This window comes from Oncorhynchus masou, chromosome 32, assembly GCF_036934945.1.
Source record: "Oncorhynchus masou masou isolate Uvic2021 chromosome 32, UVic_Omas_1.1, whole genome shotgun sequence".
NCBI classification, from domain to species: Eukaryota; Metazoa; Chordata; class Actinopteri; order Salmoniformes; family Salmonidae; genus Oncorhynchus; species Oncorhynchus masou.
The window spans coordinates 31,694,311-31,714,563 of NC_088243.1; the positions used below are offsets into that span (position 1 = coordinate 31,694,311).

Consider the following 20,253-nt stretch of genomic DNA (forward strand, 5'->3'; position numbering starts at 1 on the left):
TTCTGTTTCCCTCCCTCTCTCTGTTGATGTCTTATTGTGTGTCCTGGGCAACAGCACGTTGGCCTAAATAAACCAAAGCACTACAACTCCAGTGTGAGAGCCCTAATGTGTCTGTTTAGTTCACAGACACCAGGCATGTGGATAATCTGATTTATGCCATATAGGCTAGTGTCCTGGGCTTGCCAGCCAGCTGTTGGATGTCATCACATTATTGAGGGTAACAGGAAATCTGCCCTAGTGCCCTTATTGGTCAGATGTAGGGGATGGATAAAAACAGATTCATATGGTTTGTTAGTGCAATTTTATATAAATGAAAGAAAATGTAAAGAATATATTTTGGTTTATTTGTTATTGAATTATAAACCTCTTACCAACCTAGAATCTGTGTGACAATTAATTAACAATAAATATAATTTAACTGTGTCAGCAACCTCTCATCTCATATATATGGAAACGCGCGTGGAACCAACCTGTATTTTGGCGTCTATAGAAGTGACCTTTTAGAATCTAGGGACCACCACTACATGGCTCAACTGTGATAATGCATTCATGCAGGACAGCAGCAAGTACTGTATGACCATATACTGTACATGGAAGGTTATCAGTTTGTCTCAATGCTCTGCTCTGGAGAGATGAGTCATCGTAAACCAGTGTTGTTTGAAAAGCTTCTCATTTGTTATATTTCTGCATCTCCCCCCTTTAGTGAAGATTAGGATTACCATGTCCAGTCTCATTCTCCTCCGAGGATTGTGTATCACGTGACCTCATAACTCCAGGCCTCTCTACCTGCTTTGCCAATGGATAATTCTTATCAAAGTTATTAAATTGATGAAACATTTTAGTAGGACAAAATGCAGAATATTATCCACTGCGACTGTTTGTGCTACGCTTATTTGTAATGTTTCAATGTACAGCTTCACTTAAAACCCAGACATTGTAGGGTTTGCAATCATTCTGCTATGTGACTATTACATCACTCAGTGTTTGTATTTATTATAGTCCAGCAAAATTAAGGCAGTTGCTGCAGTACTCACTCTGTTCTCTCTCTGTCCATGTATCTTATCATGTGTGTGTCTGTTAGTGGCCAGCGAGGCTCCAGTGTCCAGACCCACTCCTCTGTATGGGCAGCCGTCGTGGTGGGGGGAGGATGATGCTGAACACGGTGAAGGACAGCAGCCAGACGAGGACCCTGCAGGTCTTGAACAAACACTTCTCTACTATTAGTATACTATCTGTTAATTTGTTTCTCCGGATATGTGAGAGTGAGCATGTCACTCTGAAAGAGGCCTGGCACTTCAATATTGTTATTAGCTGTGCTAACTCATAAAGGTTACAGCCAAATGTATTTGATTAGAGTTGCAAGCATAATACTTTGTTATGCATCACACCAAAAGTTTTCAATACATCCATTGAGAGAAGGATGGTGTTTAGCTCTGTAGTGCCGACTTGTGACCAGGAGCTGCCAGTGTCACACTGAGCCAGGTTGGTCCAGGGCCATCCCAGGCCAGCGGGCAGTGCCTCGTGATGGATTACCCCTGTAAGACCAGGGGACAGGGTGGAGGAGAGAGTAGGGAGGGTGACTGTTAGCCTCATGCTGCCCAGCCTGGTTGGAACAGATTACCACTCTCCTTTGGACTCCAAGCTCCCACAGTGACATTTCTTCACGGGCAGCTGGCCTGGCACCAATTGATTGGCTGATGTTTTTGTTTGTTTACTTAGTCAAAGCCACCTTGTTATTTGTGGCTGCAGATTTATAGGGAATACTTGGCAGAGTTTTTCTGTGATTTGTTTTCCTTTGCATATTTAATATTTCATTCGAGTAGTGTCTGTGATTCCTTCCCTTACCCAACTCATACTGCATATCCTTTGTGCCTGCAGTTTACAGTAGGGCTGGGAATTGCCAGGGACCTCACAATACGTTATTATCATGATAATTAGGTGCCGTTATGATATGTCCTGCGTTTCTCATGATTCTCACAATTCTGCGCATTGTGATTCGATATTGCGATTTGATGTTCCAAAAATATTGCTCACTATATGTCCGCTGCAGAGAGATGAGAGAGCATGATAAAACTAGTTTTGATCAGTCAGGGAAATGAAAGTGTGAGTTTAGGCACCCACGAGCGCTAGCTAATGCTAATGATATCAAATATATCAAATATCGATATAATATTGTCCGAAATAATATTGCGATATTCAACTTTATTGATTTCCCTGCCCCCCCAAAATCACTAGTTTACAGTATTGGTCTGTATAGTATTTATCTATATTGTCCCCTGTGTCTGCCCCTACAGAGAATACTAACAAGAGCTACAGACAGGAGGTCAACGGCTCCCTGTCAGACAGCCAGGCCAGGCCCATCTACTCGCACCACAGGGAGCCCAGCTACTTTGAGATCCCCACCAAGGAGTTCCAGCAGCGGGAGCTCCAGGAGGTTCCCACTAAGGACACTGACCCCCCTGCTGTCCCTGTTCTCCCCCCAGCCCCCACCAGCACACCCCCTGTGGTGCAGAGCCACGCCTCCTTCACCATCGAGTTTGATGAATGCATGCCGGGTAAAATCAAGATCAAAGACCATGTGACCAAGTTCTCCTTCCGCCAGCAACGCAAGCTCCTGAGTAAGGAGGCGGTCACCGCACCCACAGAGGTGATGTCAGCAGAGAACAAGGTGGCTGATTGGCTGGACCAAAGCGATGTGCGCATGATGCAGAGGTGGTCTCGGACAGAGGACATTTTCAGCACCAACAGTGACCTGCCCATCTATAACAAGGCTTCCACAGGTGAGTGACTCAATGATATATACACTGAATCCACTGTTACTGTCAGAGCTTTCAAGCTAACATGTTTCTGTATTTATCGTCAGGCCATCACCATAAGGATGGGACTCGGGGCAACTCTGAGGATTCTGTTGTGAACGGGAAGCAGGTTATCCAGTCAAAGCCCCCTAGACCCTTCACACCCCCTGAACCAGAGGACCTTCTGTCCAACTCCCCTCCAGAGACTCACTCCCCTCCTCAGAGCCAGGGCAAAGAAGACCCCCAGCAGGCCTTCGTCATCGAGTTCTTTGATGACAATCCACGCAAGAAGCGTTCACAGACTTTCACCAACAACACAGTCCAGCCCGACAGCCCAGCCCTTAGGAACAAGCTGGAGAAGAAGTTGAGCCCCAGCTCCCCCACCCAGCAGTATACCATACCCCTGAAGGGCCCGGGCTCTGGAGGCCCCCAGAGGGCCGGCTCCCTGAGGCGGGAGAAGACAGAGGATCGGATCAATACTAGCTTCTCTTCCCAATCCTCCTCCATACAGCCCAGGCCCTTTAGAAGTGTGGGCCGCAGGTCTAAACTGGCCCAGGACTTCACTGCTGAGTTCCTGAGGGAGTCCAGACAGGAGACTAGACCGAGCATGAACACAACCTGGGAGAGGAAGACTTCACCTGTGTCTCCTACCATCAGCTCACCACCAACAGAAATGGCAGCAGTGCCCAACTCCCACCATACCCCACCAAGCCCCCCTCAGCCCCCTGTCCCATATCTGACTCAGACCTCCACCCTCAACCAGCCTGTGCCCCTGAACGGCCCTCTAATATCCCTGGTCAACCACACCCTGGAGGCCGCACGGAGCCTGGAGGCCGCACGGAGCCTGGAGGCCGCACGGAGCCTGGAGGCCGCACGGACCCTGGAGGCCGGAAGCCCCAGAAGCTTGGGGAATGAGGAGGACGATGCCTTGAGTGAAGCAGGTACCTACACCATCGAGACAGAGGTCCAGGATGAAGAGGTGGTGGAGGCACGCAGCAAGATAGACCAAGCAAGTCTTTTTGCCTTACTCTCTGTAATAGTCTTATCTCTCCAAGTTTGTTTTAATATCACACCTTGTCATGCCATGAGCTTCAGCCTGAGAACCTGCCTTGTCAAGTATCCGACAGCCATGCTATCTAACAAAAGCCATCATGGGTGTCACACAGGAGCGTAGAGGACTTGGCAGCCGACAGCCCTGGAGCGACAGCATTCACACATCATGCTTTGTTTCTGACAGGTGTTTGGGGTTGTTGAGGGGCCAGAGCAGCCCAGCCACGCTGCAGCAGCAGCATATAAGCCTCAGGACAGGGAGGAGCGTAGGGAGAGTAGTTCTGTGGATCTAAGGCCAGCTCCAGGGCAGGGACAGAATCAGCTGCAGGTAAACCCCCAGCCGGCCTCCGTGTGGTGACAGATTCCCAGAGCTAACGCAATCAAACAAACAATCAATCAGTCATTTAATTCATCTACTGGGTCAATAAACTGGGAAGCACAAATCTGCATGTTTTGGTCTCTTGATTCTCCATGGTTTCTCCTTATCTCCCTCGCAGATTTTGTGTTGTGTCTTTTGGTTTATGGGGGTGTTGGTGTTGTAGTTCTTTACTTCCTGCTGGGTTTGGATGTGACCAACTGGTTTTCTCTTGTGGTGTCCTTGGTTTCTATCTGAGGAATAGGAATGGCTTTGTGGCGGTTGGCATGTTTTTGCTGTCATAGGATATTTTTTTATATCTGAAAATGACACTAACATCCCCAGCTGTATATGTGTCTATTCCCTAATAGGTTTTTAAAGTGTAAATTATAATTTCTTGAACGGGATTGTGTTATTTTTCCTTGTATTGTAAGCGTTATTGTGTTTACTGACTGCTGTTGTGTCATTAATAACTAGAGTGATCCTTCATGCAGGTGTCTGGTGGTTCTAAGTGGGTGTCTCGCTGGGCCAGCCTGGCAGACAGCTACACAGACTCTGGCCCCTCCTCAGGCCTCTTCGACATCCCCTCACAGATTGAGCTGTCAGGAGGAGGTAAGACACCTGATGGGAATTTGCACAGAATTTGAAATGATAATGAGTTATAGTCCTGATTATCAACTTCATAAAAAATGCATCCTTCTGTTTCCATTCAGTTGGTGGGAGGACCGGCTATCAGGCGATGCTCAGTCGCAACGTCAAAAGTGTGGAATCAGAAGGCCAGAGTTCCAGAACACGGCGGATTCTGCCTCAGGCACCGTTGGTGGAGAAGAATGAGACTCCAACTCCCAGCATTCTTGTCCATCAGGACACTTACTCTACCTATGATGTCAGAGAGAAGAGCTCCAGAGCCCTCTGTCCACAAGAGGGACTCCACAACCTGTCTGTACAGGATGACCTAGACCCAGACAGCCTGAGTGATGCCAGTAAGTCAGACGACGGCTCCATCGTAGAACAGAGGACGACGCCCACACCAGATATGACAGACAAGAGTTTATCTCAGAGCAGAGAAGAGGAGAGGCCCAGACTCCCACCCAAGTCTACATCATTCTACATTGACTCTGAGGAGCGGGGATCCAGACCCAATACGCCCAGGACTGAGAGAAAACTACCACCACCTCCTCCTAATACACCACAGTTCTCCACAGCCACCCTGACCAAACAACGGGGTGGACAGGACTCACAGAAGACTGTGAAGCCCAACTCGTCAGCTCCCAAGCTGGACTACCAGGATAGAGTCAACCCTCAGCCCAAGGAAATCTCAGTGTCTCTGGTCAGGCAGGAGAGCTTCACTAAGGACCAGCCAAGTGATGCTGCACAGGTCACCAGACTCCCCCACATCTCCAGCCAGCCTCCTCAGAATGACCCAGACCCTGCTGAGGTGTTCCAGGGTATCTGCAGCCAGGACACCCACTCCTACCTCAAGGAGACTGAGGACGCTCTGGCTGCCCTGGAGGCCAAGCTCCAGGCCCAGACTGATGTAGTTCCCTGCCCCATAGATGACACTCTGTCTGGGGAGTCTGACATGGACTCAGCCAGCACTGCCAGCCAGCGCAGCAACCAGACTACACCCAAGACCAGATCTAAGAAGCCCTCTATCACCTGTGGCCTTCAGAGGGATAGGTCCTCTGCCAGCTCCTTCACCCAGGAGCCCAGTCGCCAGCTGTCAGCCCATAATCGCCTGTCAGAAAAGCAGAGGTCTCAGGGAGAAGATAGCAGAGATAGTAAGCCTGAACCAGGCAGGAGGCTGGGGATGAGACGCAGTGTGAGCAAACATGGCTCCATGGACCTTAGCGATGACCCCCAGGGCTCCAGCTTACCCTACTGGCCTGATACCATTTCCTCAGACCAGGAGGGCTACCGGCCCACTGCACGCAAGAAGTACACCACCCCCCTGCAGAAGGAGGAGTCTTCTAAGTCCTCCAAAGTGTCCCAGGCCCTGAGCCGCTCCAACAGCATGTATGCCCCAAGGCCTACTAGAGCCTCCATGCTTCGTCGGGCTCGCCTGGGCGAGGCGTCCGACAACGAGGGCACAGAGACGGACAGGATCTCCCAGGAGGCCAGTGGGACCACCAAGGCCTCCCAGGACAGTAAGAAGCAGCTCTCCAGGCTGGACATGCTGGCTCTGCCCGGAAGAGGACCAGCTCCTTCACCACTCCCAGTGATACAGAGTCCTCCGCACCCAGGACAGGCTTCTCCAACCGCAGCACAGAGTCCAACAGCGGCTCTGGGCGTAAGGCCTCAGTCGCCAGACCCAGCTCTAAGCCTGTGCTAGGCAGGGCCTCTGGAGCTCCCTGCAAGCCCATCACCCGCGGCCGCTCCAGCAGCGCCAAATACACCAGCAGCACAGCCAGTGAGTTACACACACAGTCTACTCTGTGCAAAATATGATATAACAATTTGACAAAGTGGTCATCTTTTGACAAAGTGGTCATTACAGGTAGAAAAATCTGTCTTAAGTGTTTAAATATGTCCCAGACAATCTTGAAATGTTTCAGAAATTTAATGAAACATAAAAATGTCAACTTCTGGATTGGAAGCATCACAATGTAGGTTTACGTAAAGGAGACCAGTCTTATTAATGGTCTGGATGAATTGGTTTAAGTGAGTTTGAGACAATTAGTTCAACTAACAAGTTACAAGGGGGCAAGCCTCGGTTGTATTCTTCTGGAGATTTGTTTCATGAGCCATGGTTTAAAGGTCCCTGACCTTTGGCTTTTAATAAGGACCTTCACTAACAACACTTATGCTGTATTTCTATTTGTAATTTAAATATAACCCCTGAAATTATTTTCTATAGGGGCAATTTCACGGTAACAGATGCTGATTTTTCACTTTAAAATGTATGCAAAACAAAACCCAATGATTGCAAAGTTCAACAAACTATACAACTTAACAATTTCCACAGAAAATCTTACAAAAACACATTTAGTTTAAGAACCGTGCAGATGCAAAGTTTGGTAACAGAATGACAGCACAAACCGCCATTCTGTTACTGTGGAGTTGTATGGTCTGTCTGACTTTGCAATGATTGTTTTTTGTTTGACATAGCTTTTAAGGTATAATCAGTCTCAGCATCACTCTGTTACCGTGGAATTTCCCCTAGAATACCTGTGGTGAAAGTGGATACCATCTGCTCAATGTTCTCATAATCATCATATAACATTCAATCATAACAAGACTGTCTAGAAAATTACGAGAGTATTGTGGGTCAGATGTCAAATACTGTACGTACATTATCCTTTGAGCGATAATAATTACATTTCTCTTTACTTTGTGACTTCTTCTATGGTCTTCAACAGCATTACTATTTTTTACAGTTGCCATTACTATTGTTGGGTTGAGTGCTCATTTCAGGTTGTGAATGTTTTTGAATAAAAGAAAATCCTAATGAATAACATATACAGAAAGACTTAGGTTGTGATCTTGCATCAGTACATTTACCATCTGAATGAGCACTTCTACAAAAACCCTTCTGTATGGGTCTCTGGGGTATATTTGGGTGTTTTGCGATATCTGGGGTTTGTAGTTTTTTTGCGGTGTCCTTTTCATGGTGTCTCTGTCTTTTCCTGCCTTCCTTCTCCTCATCCTCCTAACCTCACAAACACCGTTCAAACCAATTCATGGCTCCAAGGCTCCAGACGACGGCAGAAAGGCTCTGACTATACCTCCACCTCGGAGGAGGAGTATGACTCTGGTAACCAGATCACCCCTAAACACAAACGCTCCCAGACCCCCTCAGCCTCCCGCTCCCAGCCCCTCATCCCCCCGCGCCCCAAAGCCCGCTCAAGAGACTCGGACCAGGAGAGTCACGAGGGAGACGCCTACCAGAACTGGTCCTCCCACAGTGCTGAGATAGCAAAGTGAGTTGAGATAGCAGGGGGACAACCAGGGCTGGCTCCAGGCATAAACGGCCGCTTAGGGCGCCAGTCTCTTTTTTATATATATATATATATATATATATATATATAAAGAGACTATATGTCTTATATATATTTATTTATTTTTAGGATCTCAATCGGCGTCTCAACATTGAGTTAGAAATTTGTTTGTGCATCAGCATTTTTTCTCTTTTTATGTCAGCCATTAGCAGTCAGTCAATGATGGCTAGCAATTATTTGATTGGTAAGTCAGTCTAGCAAGCTATCTAAACATGTAGTAATCATGGCCAAATACTGACCGGGCACGCAGGGCATGTGCTCAGGGAGCCCCCATGGATTTTGTTAGTCACTCTCACTCAGATATAATTAACATGGCATTACTCATGGCAAAATGTATAGAATTGCAGAAAATTGGCTTTAAAACTGTAAAATAATTCTCTCCACCCCATGACAATTTTGTGGGGATATTACAGGAAATTAGCTGTAAAAATGCCCAAAACAATATCTCTGCCCCTTGGCAAAATTAGAAAAACAGCATTACATGTCTTATAAAATTGCAAAAATGTCTCTTCGCCCCATGGCAAAATGTGTAAAACCTCTGAAAGCTTGCTTCAAAACTGCAACACTTTTTCGCTCTTGGAAGAGTGCCTGAGGTGTCTCTATGTTGGTCTGTTCTCCCCTTCTAGACTGAGTCAGGACCTGGCTAAAGATCTGGCCATCCTGGCCAGGGAGATCCATGACGTGGCTGGTGATACTGATCCTCAGAGCTCTTCTGGAGTGGAGGCCAACACACCTGCCTCTACCATGACCACCCAGGACGAGGTATGTTAACCACACTGCCAAGTCACACACTTATGGGCCTGATGGAGAGCTTTTCAATTTATATATTTTCTTTAGCACCCATTAAAGTATATATGTACCTGTCTTCACTGGTTCATGTTACAATGGCTGGAGAAGACATACTCAACCTTTTAAACCAAGAGTTTCCATTCACTCCATGCTATCAAGCAGCACAGCCATCTCCTCAGGCTGCCCAGCCTTCTCGGGTGCAGGTTTATCAGTTCACTCTCACAACAACATTTAAATTGGTTGCTCTCACATCTGGGGCCAATGCAAAACATTTCGGTGTCAATAATGGGGTCGTATCCATGGATTCATCTTGATTGCTCTGTTTCTATATGTTACCTTGTGATTGGCACATATCTTAACCACCCTTAACTAATGTCTGGCTCCTGTTGTATTGCAGTTGGTCCATCCTATTCCTGAGGCTGGTGTGAACTACCAGAGAGCTCCCCCTGGTTCACCTGCTGCCAGGGACCCTGACCAGACCATGATGAATGAGCAGGAACACAACTCTAAGCACAGAGGATGGAACCAGGAAGAGGTTAGACAATAACATTGTTCATACCATTTCAATCCCTTTTGAGAATTTAATTTAAAAGCAAATAGATTGTCTCTTGATAAGTTGCAGTTTAGCCCAGCGGTGATCAGCCTTGTCTTTGTGAAGTGGAGAGCTGACTGAATGTCTGTCATCTCTCTCTCCAGGTTGTTGTTGATGACCTTATGCTGAATCCAGTGTCCCAGATCTCTCTGGCTATTCGAGAAAACACAGAGCAACTAGCTGAGAAAATAAAGTAAGAATGTTTTACCTTGACAAGAAGCATGTGCAAAAGTTCACAATACTTTGTCAGGCCATTCTCCCCACAGCTCATACCAGAACCAGATGAGAGGTTGTATTAATCCTCTCTGATATGCAGTTAGCTCTGCATGACTAAGTGAGTGATCACAGCCTGCCAGCATGGTTAATGGACTGAAAGTGAGTAGAATATGCTGTGTTGGGCAGATAGTCTATCCTTAGGGAGATATGGGACATCAGATATTCAGTTTAGTAATTCCTCATTTTATACGTGGTTGCTTTGTCTGTACTCGAGTTAGTTTGTTTTTGTGCTTTCAGGGTACTATTCCACAACAAACAGGACATTTGGGAGGAGATTGAAGCAAAGATCAATGCTGAAAATGACATCCCTGTCCTGAAAGGCTCAAACAAGGTTGGTATTTCCAGACTTATTGGACCAGGTTTATAGGTATTTCCGATGATTTGCTGTATTGTTTATTTCCCTCTGCAGTGTAAAATGCCTATCTGTATTTCAGGAAATCACATCTATTCTCAAAGAGCTCAGAAGAGTTCAGAGACAACTTGAAGGCAAGTGCACCTTCATCACAAATCTTGAGTAAAATCTCCATGTAAACAAGCATCACTTAAAAGCTTTATTTCTTTTTTGTCATTTGCTTTTCTCCCTCAGCATTTCAGATGTTGATTTGTGCCATTTGTCTGTCCCCTTCCCAGTCATCAACACCATCATTGAACCCAGTGGGAATCTTGAGCCAGCCAAAACCTCCACTCCTATCTCCCCCTCCTCAGCCAGTGTAAGGCCATCCAGGGCCCCTTCGAGAGACTGGAGATCATTAGGTTCCCAGCGGGGTGAGGGTGGGGTCTCCTCTTCCAGCTCCAGTGAAAGTGTCAGGAGATCAGCTATGGCCTCAGAGGCAGAGAGCTATGTGGTCTGAGGTTCTGGAACACAGTGCCTCCTCTTCACTGCTGCGTCACAATCCCAGGTGTTGAGAGAGTGTATTTGAGAGGGGGAAATGGGTACTGCTAGAGACAACTGTGGCCCCACTGCACGATGACACTACTGCACTGTGTGTACACTACTAGAGAACTGAAATGCGTATTGAACTGCCATGGTGTGAGAAGGAGATTGTAGAAGACACACTAAAGCCATGCATTGGTTAGTTCAGCTGAGGGAAAACCCCTTTAAGGCAAGGCCATTATTGTGCCATATACAGTGCATTTGTAAAGTATTCAGACCCCTTGACTTTTTCCACATTTTCTTACCTTCCAGCCTTATTCTAAAATGTATTACATAGTTTTTTCCCCTCATAAATCTACACACAATACCTCATAATAACAAAGCAAAAACAGGTTTTTAGAAATGTGTGCAAATGTATTAAAAATAAAGAACGGAAATATCATATTTACATAAATATTCAGACCCTTTACTCAGTACATTGTTGAAGCACCTTTGGCAGCCTAGAGTTGTCTTGGGTATGACGCTACAATCTTGGCACAATTGTATTGTTCATCATTCCCTCAATCTGGACTAGTCTCCCAGTCCCTGCTGCTGAAAGACATCCCCACAGCATGATGCTGCCACCGCCATGATTCACCGTAGGGATGGTGCCAGGCTTCCTCCAGACGTGACGCTATGCATTCAGGCCAAATAGTTAAATCTTGGTTTCATCAGACCAGAGAATCTTGTTTCTCATGGCCTGAGATACTTTAGGTGCCTTTTCGCTAACTCCAAGCAGGCTACATGGGCCTTTTACTGAGAAGTGGCTTCTGTCTGGCCACTACCATAAAGGTCTGATTGGTGGAGTACTGCAAAGATGGTTGTCCTTCTGGAAGGTTCTCCCATCTCCACAGAGAAACTCTGGAGCTCTGTCAGAGTGATCATTGGGTTCTTGGTCACCTCCCTGAACAAGGCCCTTCTCCCCCGATTGCTCAGTCTGGCCGGGCGGCTTAGTAGTTCCAAACTTCTTCCATTTAAGAATTATGGAGGCCACTGTGTTCTTGGGAACCTTCAATGCTGCAGAAATGTTTCGGTACCCTTACCCAGATCTGTGTCTTGATACAATCGTGTCTCTGAGTTCTACAGACAATTTCTTCGACCTCATGGCTTTTTTTTTTTTTTGCTCAGAAATGCACTGTCAACTGTGGGACCTTGTATAGACAGGTGTGTACCTTTCCAAATCATGTCCAATCAATTGAAATTACCACAGGTGGACTCCAATCAATTTGTAGAAACATCTCAAGGATGTAAACAGGATGCACCTGAGCTCAATTTCAAGTCTCATAGCAAAGGGTCTGAATAATTATGTATATAAGGTGTTTCTGTTTATTTCTTTTATACATTTGCACAAAAGTCTAAAAAAACAGTTTTCACTTTGTCATTATGTGTTATTGTGTGTAGATTGATGAGGAGAAAAAATATAATTTAGTACATTTTAGAACAAGGCTGTAACGTACCAATGTGGAAAAAGTCAAGGGGTCTGAATTCTTATCTCAGTTGATCTTGATTATGATACTTGATTATATGCATTTTATTGACATGTTTCAGTGATTTCCATTAATTGGGAAAGTGTTGCTGCAATGAACTTAGAGCACAGTATATTTAAAATCCGCTTGAGTATGTTTTATTTAATTAAGTATCTCTTACTAATGCAATTAAATACAATTTTGACTTTGATTGATGAAATGTATGAATAAGTAGAAAGGTGTTCTCCAGGATCCCTTGATAAACCAGTGACTGGGTTTATCAAAGACTTCCCCACTGTATTTTCTTTTTCTATTGACCACTTTTTATCTCTATGGACCAGACTTGAAGAATGTATATCACGTATTTAATTGTAATGATTTATATAGTATTAAAGAGTTTATAAGTTGGCACTTGGACACTTGCTTTGAGCTAAGAGAAGAATGTTATTTTTCTGGTCTTTTAAAAGAGACTGAAGCATTTTAGAGATGAAATGTAAGAATGGGTCTAGGAGTCACTGTTTCACAAGGTATCTCACGTTGCCAGTAGAAACATGTCATGATCAGATGTGTTTTGTGCCTTATTCTTTAGAGTCGAAAGTAGCAATTATGTCTGCTTCATGTCTGATATTAGAAGTGTCCTTGTTCTCAGAACTGAACATCTGTGTGGAATGTACTATATGGTTGGGTGGGCAGGGCAGTGGGGCTTAGTGGTGCGGTAGAACGTCTAGGTTTAATCACCTGACAACAGCCAACTGTCTGGAGTGAGTCGTTGCAAAGCTCAGCCCAGAGATTTTAAGCTTTAACACCGAATAAAACACAGGACTTATTCAGGACTTCTACCAGCAAGCGCCATTTGGAAAATGTTTGTTAGTATTGCCGATAGGTTTGATTGTCAACCTGTCAGTTGATTGCACAGCTGTCCATAGTGTGGTCAGCGATATCGCAGCGCTGTCTACTTTCTGTTCCCTTCTTGATTCCCCTTTCTCGGTTTAAATTGTGATCCGTGGCTTCAATTTTGCTGAAGTTTACCGTTGAAACGCCTAGTAAAAGCTTTTGTGTGTGTCCTTTCAAACTATATAAACTAGTGACCCGCAGTGTTTGGCATTATACCCTGATGAAGACTACTTGGCTGTCGAAACATTGGTTCTAAAATGATTGCATCGGAGCTCCTAGAGTGTGCGGCTCTCCTTTTATGTTTTATAGTAAAAGTGAACACTTTACGGACTCAAATGCTCTCTGACAGTTTTGCTTTCTGGATATATTTCCTCCCCCTTTATTGCTGTACACTCCTTCATTAAGCACACCACACTACCTGGTCTCCTGTGTTGTTGATGCCAGTTTATTTGGCCTATTAAGTGAAGTGTCAAAAGCAAAATGCACATGCTGTTCATTGTTTTGTTATAATCTAATTATAATTGGGAGTGACAATTAGCAGAAATTCTGTGCAATTATAAATTAAATAAACATGTCTTATAATGTATGTACATATCTAAAAGTTTGATCTGAAGATGACCTCCATCTAGTATTTTGCACTATTGTAATACCATTGGGACCCCTCAACCTAATGTGCTGAGAAGCTACACTTTAAGCCCCCTTTTTTACTAATGGGATTGCGTTCATTCTTTTAAAGATTGTATAAATGCTCTCCTGTCCAGAATGAGAGGAGGCTGAAAGTTCAATGAAATTAAAGGACTGCAGTCCACCACAAGTGCTTTCCTCTTTTCTAACCAGTTTGTGTAGCTTTCCATGAAGTAGTAACTGCAATTTCCCTCAGTGCCACAAAGCCTTTTGGGTTATATTGTTTCATACCACAAAGTACAGTACTTGTATGAGTTCAGTTAAATCTGTCTCTTTGAGCTTTTGATTGCAATGGCTCTGTGCTATTCATTGCAGTTCTTCATCAAAATTAGAAATACCTTGGTGTAAGTCATGAGTCCCATTTTGTTAAACCTGTTCGTATCCCTTCAATGTCATCACCATGGTTTGGTTTTTTGGTTGTTTGCCTCTTGCACCCTAAACAAAAAAGTTTCCACTTTATTTTTTATTGATGTTTTCCAGAATTAATCTATTGAAAAAGTTATCATTTTGTGCACAATTTGTAATAAACTGATTTGTAATCAATTATGTGGTGTACTGTCATCTTCATAATATTTATTCCAAAGTCACTTGTTTGATGTAGGCCTAATATTGTAGAACTCAACACATTTACATGTTTTACAAGTCATTGTATTTATATGTCCTGATCTGTCAGAAAGAGAAATGAAAGAAAAAACAGGAACCATGTATGTTACTCTGTACAGTAAATGTCATACTTCTTAGTTTCATATCAGTTTCTGTGGATTAGAGGAAGAAACAAATCCCTTGTAGTAGACAACACCTGCTTTATTCTGTAAGTCGTTTTTGTATGTTAAATGCTGTTTAAATGTATGTTTAAAATTATATTGATGATCAATTACATTTTAGGTCTGAATTTCAACAGGATGCCAGGAACATTAGTGCCAGAGATGTCCTCTCCTTACAAGACTTTACATGATAGCTATGTTCCCAACCGAAGGGTAAGAGTTGCTTGTCAAGCATTTGTCAAACTTTTCAGTAGAATCTTATCTGTCTACAACTGAAGTCTGTTCTAACTATTGTTCATATTTATGTTGAAATACATTTTTTCTGTCCTCATTTTTCATAAACATCACACTTGGTTGTGTGTCCGTGCTCTCAGGGCTCAAAACGGCTTGTGTCTATAGCTGTGGTTGTAGGATGTTTGACTGCTTTGGGTGTACTGCTCTCCTTTTCTATATTGGACAAGTGCACAGAAGAAGAGCATTTCCAAAATGACAAGCTCTTCCAAGAAACAAGAACAGATCAAAATAACATTTCTGATGAGCAAAGCCGGTGAGCTTCATATACACAGTATACGTTTTTGCTTTAACACAATTGACAATGTAAAACAGTGCCATTTTTTTCAAGGGAATTGGATGCTTTGTTTCCCGTTTGTAATCATCTCCAAAGACTAGTAATTAAGAGGTCCTGTTGTGAATTCCTCAGAATTATCCTTGTGGAGAGCATTCCCCTGTATATGAAATATGACGACAATGCAACCTTTGGGACCCCAGTGGACAAGGCCTGGAGAGATCTCCTGTCCATGGCAACTAACCAAGTCGATGTGGCTTCCTTCTACTGGACTCTTACCGGTGATGACATCAATATGAACTCTTCCACTGACTTACCTGTGAGTTATTAAAAAAAAGCCAGTGCAGGCAAATTCATCCCTGTAAATTTGCCTGCACTTTATCTAATGTCATCAACAGGGAAAGGACATACTGGAGCAGCTTGGAGCTTTGCCTTCCAGAAACGTATCAGTGAGGGTTGTGACGAGTATTCCCTCTATGCTGACAAACTCCACAGATCTACAAGTTCTGAGACAGAAAGGTCTGAAAACATCCCTTAAACCAACCCTGGTCCTCCAGTAGCCCCTACAGTAGACATTTTTATTGTAACCCTGGACACACACACCTGATTCAACATGCAGACTAAAATAAAACATATTTTTACCTTGTTTAATTAGGCAAGTCAGTTAGGAACAAATTCTTATTTACAATGGCGGCCTACCGGGGAACAGTGGGTTAACTGCATTGTTCCGGGGCAGAATGACAGATTTTTACCTTGTCAGCTCTGTGATTCGATCCTGCTACCTTTCGGTTACTGTCCCAATTCTCTAACCACTAGGCTACCTGCCGCCCCAAATCATCAAGCCCTCAATGAGTTGAGTGAGATGCATTTGTCCAGGGCTACAATGAAAATGTGTACTGTTGGGGGAACTGGAGGACAATGGTTGGGAAACAAATCAAATTTTATTAGTCCCGTGTCAAATACAACGGGTGTAGACCTTACAGTGAAATGCTTACTTACAAGCCCCTAACCAACAATGCAGTTTAAAAAATATGAAAAAGAATAATATAAAAGTAACAAGTAATTAAAGAGCAGCAGTAAAATAACAATAGCGAGACTATATACATGGGGTAGCGGTACAATGTGTGGGGGCACCGGTTAATCGAGGTAATATGTCCATGCAGGTAGAATTAAAGTGACTATGCATAGATAATAAACAGAGAGTAGCAGCAGTGAAAAGGGGGGCAATGCAAATAGTCTGGGTAGCTATTTGATTAGATGTTCAGGAGTCTTATGGCTTGGGGGTAGAAGCTGTTTAGAAGCCTCTTGGTGCTCCGGGTACTGCTTCCTGTGTGTTAGAGAATGAACAGTCTATGACTAGGGTGGCTGGAGTCTTTGACCATTTTTAGGGCCTTCCTCTGACACCGCCTGGTATAGAGGTCCTGGATGGCAGGAAGCTTGGCCCCGGTGATGTACTGGGCCATACGCACTACCCTCTGTAGTACCTTGCGGTCGGAGGCCGAGCAGTTGCCATACCAGGCAGTGATGCAACCAGTCAAGATGCTTTCGATGGTGCAACTGTAGAACCTTTGGAGGATCTGAGGACCCATGCCAAATCTTTTCAGTCTCCTGAGGGGGAATAGGTTTTGTCGTGTTCTCTTCACGACTGTCTTGGTGTGCTTGGGCCATGTTAGTTTGTTGGTGATGTGGACACCAAGGAACTTGAAGCTCTCAACCTGCTCCACTACAGCCCAGTCGATGAGAATGGGGGCGTGTTCGGGCCTCCTTTTCCTGTAGTGCACAATCATCTCCTTTTGTCATTTTTCCATTTTTTTTCACCTTTATCACTTTGAGGGAGAGATTGTTGTCTTGGCACCACACGGCCAGGTCTCTGACCTCCTCTCTATAGGCTGTCTCGTCGTTGTCGGTGATCAGGCCTACCACTGTTGTGTCATCAGAAAACTTAATGGTGTTGGAGTCATGCCAGGCCGTGCAGTCATGAGTGAATAGGAAGTACAGGAAGGGACTGAGCACGCACCCCTGAGGGGCCCTTGCGTCGAGGATCAGTGTGGCGGATGTGGTGTTACCTACCCTTACCACCTGGGGGCGGCTTGTCAGTAAGTCCAGGATCCAGTTTCAGAGGGAGGTGTTTAGTCCCAGGATCCTTAGCTTATTGATTAGCTTTGAGGGCACTAATAGTGTTGAACGCTGAGCTGTAGTTAATGAATAACATTCTCACATAGGTGTTCCTTTTGCCCAGATGGGAAAGGGCAGTGTGGAGTGCAATAAAGATTGCATCATCTGTGGATCTGTTAGGGCGGTATGCAAATTGGAGTGGGTCTAGGGTTTCTGGGATAAGGGTGTTGATGTGAGCCATGACCAGCCTTTCAAAGCACTTCATGGCTACAAACGTGAGCGCTACGGATCGGTAGTCATTTAGGCAGGTTACCTTAGTGTTCTTGGGCACAGAGACTATGGTGGTCTGCTTAAAACATTTTGGTATTACAGATTTCGGGCATGGAGAGGTTGAAAATGTCAGTGAAGGCACTTGCCAATTGGTCAGCGCATGCTCGCAGTACACGTCCTGGTAATCCGTCTGCCCTGCGGCCTTGGAATGTTGATCTGTTTAAAGGTCTTACTCACATCGGCTGCGGAGAGCGTGATCACACAGTCATCCGGAACAGCTGGTGCTCTCATGCATGTTTCAATGTTATTTGCCTCGAAGCGAGCATAGAAGTCGTTTAGCTTGTCTGGTAGGCTCGTGTCATTGGGCAGCTCTCGGCTGTGCTTCCCTTTGTAGTATGTAATGGTTTGCAAGCCCTGCCACATCCGACCAGCGTCGGAGCCGGTGTAGTATGATTCAATCTTAGTCCTGTATAGACGCTTTGCCTGTTTGATGGAGGGCATAGCAGGATACTTATAAGCTTCCAGGTTATAGTCCCACTCTTTGAAAGCGGCAGCTCTAGCCTTTTAGCTCAGTGCGGATGTTGCCTGTAATCCATGGCTTATGGTTGGGGTTTGTACGTACGGTCACTGTGGCGACGACGTCATCGATGCACTTGTTTATGAAGCCAGTGTACCTTGTATATTATCCTACTGTATTTTAATCTTTAAATGTAATTTCATTGGTTTTCTGTAGGAGTCCAAGTAAGAAAGGTGCACTTTGGACGTTTGACTGGGGGTGTACTCCACAGCAAGTTCTGGATTGTTGATAGGAGACACATATTCCTTGGAAGTGCCAACATGGATTGGAGGGCTCTTACACAGGTAAAGGTCTAGTGATGATATAGTAGACTTTGAATACTCCACTCGCTTTGCTCCTACATGTGTCATGACAGGTAACAATGCACTATCATCTTAGGTTAAGGAACTGGGAGTGGTGATCTACAACTGCTCAAGTCTGGCTGAAGACCTACAAAAGATATTTGAGTCCTACTGGGTGATGGGTCATCTCAACACCTCCATCCCAGACCCTTGGCCCTCCAAATATGACACTGCCATCAACAAAGAGCATCCCTTTCTGCTGAAGGCTGATAATGTTTCAAGCAAAATCTACATTACAGTGAGTCCCTTCTGTTTCACGTCCCCATTCTGTGCTTTCAGAGGGCCCAGATCATAAAACCAATAGCATCTGAATAAAACCTGAAAGAATTAAAGAGCATGCCCATTGTCCAACACATAACAGGTTGAATGGAGATTTATTTCTCATCTAATGACCATCACATCACAGTTCTACTCCTCACAGACCTCTTTCTTCCCATGGCATGTCTGCCCTCTCTCTCCCAGGGTTCTCCTCCCTCTTTCTGCCCAACATCTCGGACTCAGGACCTGAATGCCATCCTCTCAGTGATATCAGGGGCACAGCACTTCATTGATGTGGCAGTCATGGAGTATTTTCCCACCACACGCTTCATACACCCTCAAAGGTGAACCTACTGTCCTACCAGGCTCATAGCATTTTTCAATACGCCCTTGAGTTTTACTTACAACTCTGCCTTCTTGTTTTATTCTTAGATTAATTTAATCAACCTCTAATTCATCCTTTAGGTACTGGCCGGCCATTGATGATGCATTAAAGAGAGCTGCTTTTGAGCGGAATGTTAAGGTCCGTCTGCTGGTCAGCTGTGGACGTGATTCTGATCCAGCCATGCTACCTTTCCTTCAGTCTCTAGCCTCCCTGAATTACCCTGCCCATAACATCAGCATTCAAGTGGTAGGAAGACACATATAGCCTACTGGTATTATTATTCAACCATGTGGTTGTCTTCCTTTCTGTACTGTAATGCCAGATTTTCCTCTTTTTCAGAAACTGTCCATTGTGCCAGTAGGGAACCAGTCAGAGATTCCCTACTCCAGAGTAAACCATAATAAATACATGGTGACTGATAGAGTGGCATATATTGGTAAGTGTTAGACAGGTCTAACAACAAGGCCTACAGTAAATTTTTCAGAAAATAGTTGAATATGATGCTACTTTATTGTGAACAGACACAGCTGTATATATGAAGGCATTACATGTAACGAACAGCCTGAATTCCAAATCCTTCTGCCCCTCAGGGACGTCTAACTGGTCTGCTGACTACTTCAACACCACAGCTGGAGTGGGGCTGGTGGTTTCCCAACACACACCAAACTGGCCCGGGGGGACCCAGGCTCTGCAGGGGCAGCTCAGAGCAGTGTTTGACAGGGACTGGCACTCTCAGTTTACTGTATGTTTTGCTGACTTGGGGCATCACCCTGATTGTGCACTCTCAAAAGGATAGGTGCTTTGACTACCATCCATACACTTAGCTATAACAATGTTTACTTTAAGTATGGCTTAGGGAAATAACAGTAAGCCTGTTTGGCTGCTTTTTCTAGCCTTGGGTTGTTTCTATAAGGGACGTTGCAACTGAACACATGATTTGCATCATTGTTTGTTAGGCCACTTGTTACCTTTTTTTCCTACAGAAAATGTACTTTTGGAATGTTTCATACTTCACTGTGTTACCTTTCACAAGCTGATAAATGCAGTTTCGTGATGTACTTTATTGCTAATTATTTTTGCAACGAAATTGTATTATACAAGTTCATTCATTTGAAATAAAGGCAGCAAAAGATTGAGCTCTGTCTAGTTTATTCAAGGGTTTGTGT

General features: G+C 44.6%; 2 protein-coding genes across 4 annotated transcripts in view; both read left to right on the forward strand.

Moving 5' to 3' along the window:
• LOC135525927 (centrosomal protein of 170 kDa protein B-like) overlaps positions 1–14,355 on the forward strand; it is a 45,409-nt gene extending 31,054 nt beyond the window's left edge. Inside the window, 14 exon segments of the mRNA XM_064953901.1 lie at positions 1,082–1,195; positions 2,295–2,780; positions 2,864–3,804; positions 4,033–4,173; positions 4,695–4,812; positions 4,914–6,386; positions 6,389–6,610; positions 7,892–8,120; positions 8,825–8,960; positions 9,385–9,522; positions 9,684–9,772; positions 10,093–10,186; positions 10,290–10,341; positions 10,486–14,355. Of these exon segments, the coding sequence (XP_064809973.1) occupies positions 1,082–1,195; positions 2,295–2,780; positions 2,864–3,804; positions 4,033–4,173; positions 4,695–4,812; positions 4,914–6,386; positions 6,389–6,610; positions 7,892–8,120; positions 8,825–8,960; positions 9,385–9,522; positions 9,684–9,772; positions 10,093–10,186; positions 10,290–10,341; positions 10,486–10,706 (4,454 nt within the window). The 3' untranslated portion in view covers positions 10,707–14,355.
• Positions 14,356–14,539: 184 nt separating this feature from the next.
• LOC135525929 (5'-3' exonuclease PLD4-like) lies at positions 14,540–20,223 on the forward strand. Of its 3 annotated transcripts, none has more exons than XM_064953902.1 (11): positions 14,540–14,623; positions 14,714–14,789; positions 14,951–15,123; positions 15,277–15,460; positions 15,540–15,660; positions 18,260–18,387; positions 18,482–18,682; positions 18,907–19,046; positions 19,168–19,333; positions 19,427–19,523; positions 19,678–20,223. In XM_064953902.1, exons 2-11 carry the CDS (start codon positions 14,715–14,717, stop codon positions 19,881–19,883), a joined length of 1,491 nt encoding a protein of 496 aa, XP_064809974.1. In that variant the 5' UTR covers positions 14,540–14,623; position 14,714; the 3' UTR covers positions 19,884–20,223. The 3 variants fall into 3 exon arrangements, with proteins under 3 accessions (XP_064809974.1, XP_064809976.1, XP_064809975.1); XM_064953904.1 differs by having other exon boundaries at positions 18,946–19,046; XM_064953903.1 differs by having other exon boundaries at positions 14,551–14,623; positions 14,698–14,789.
• Positions 20,224–20,253: the final 30 nt, after the last annotated feature.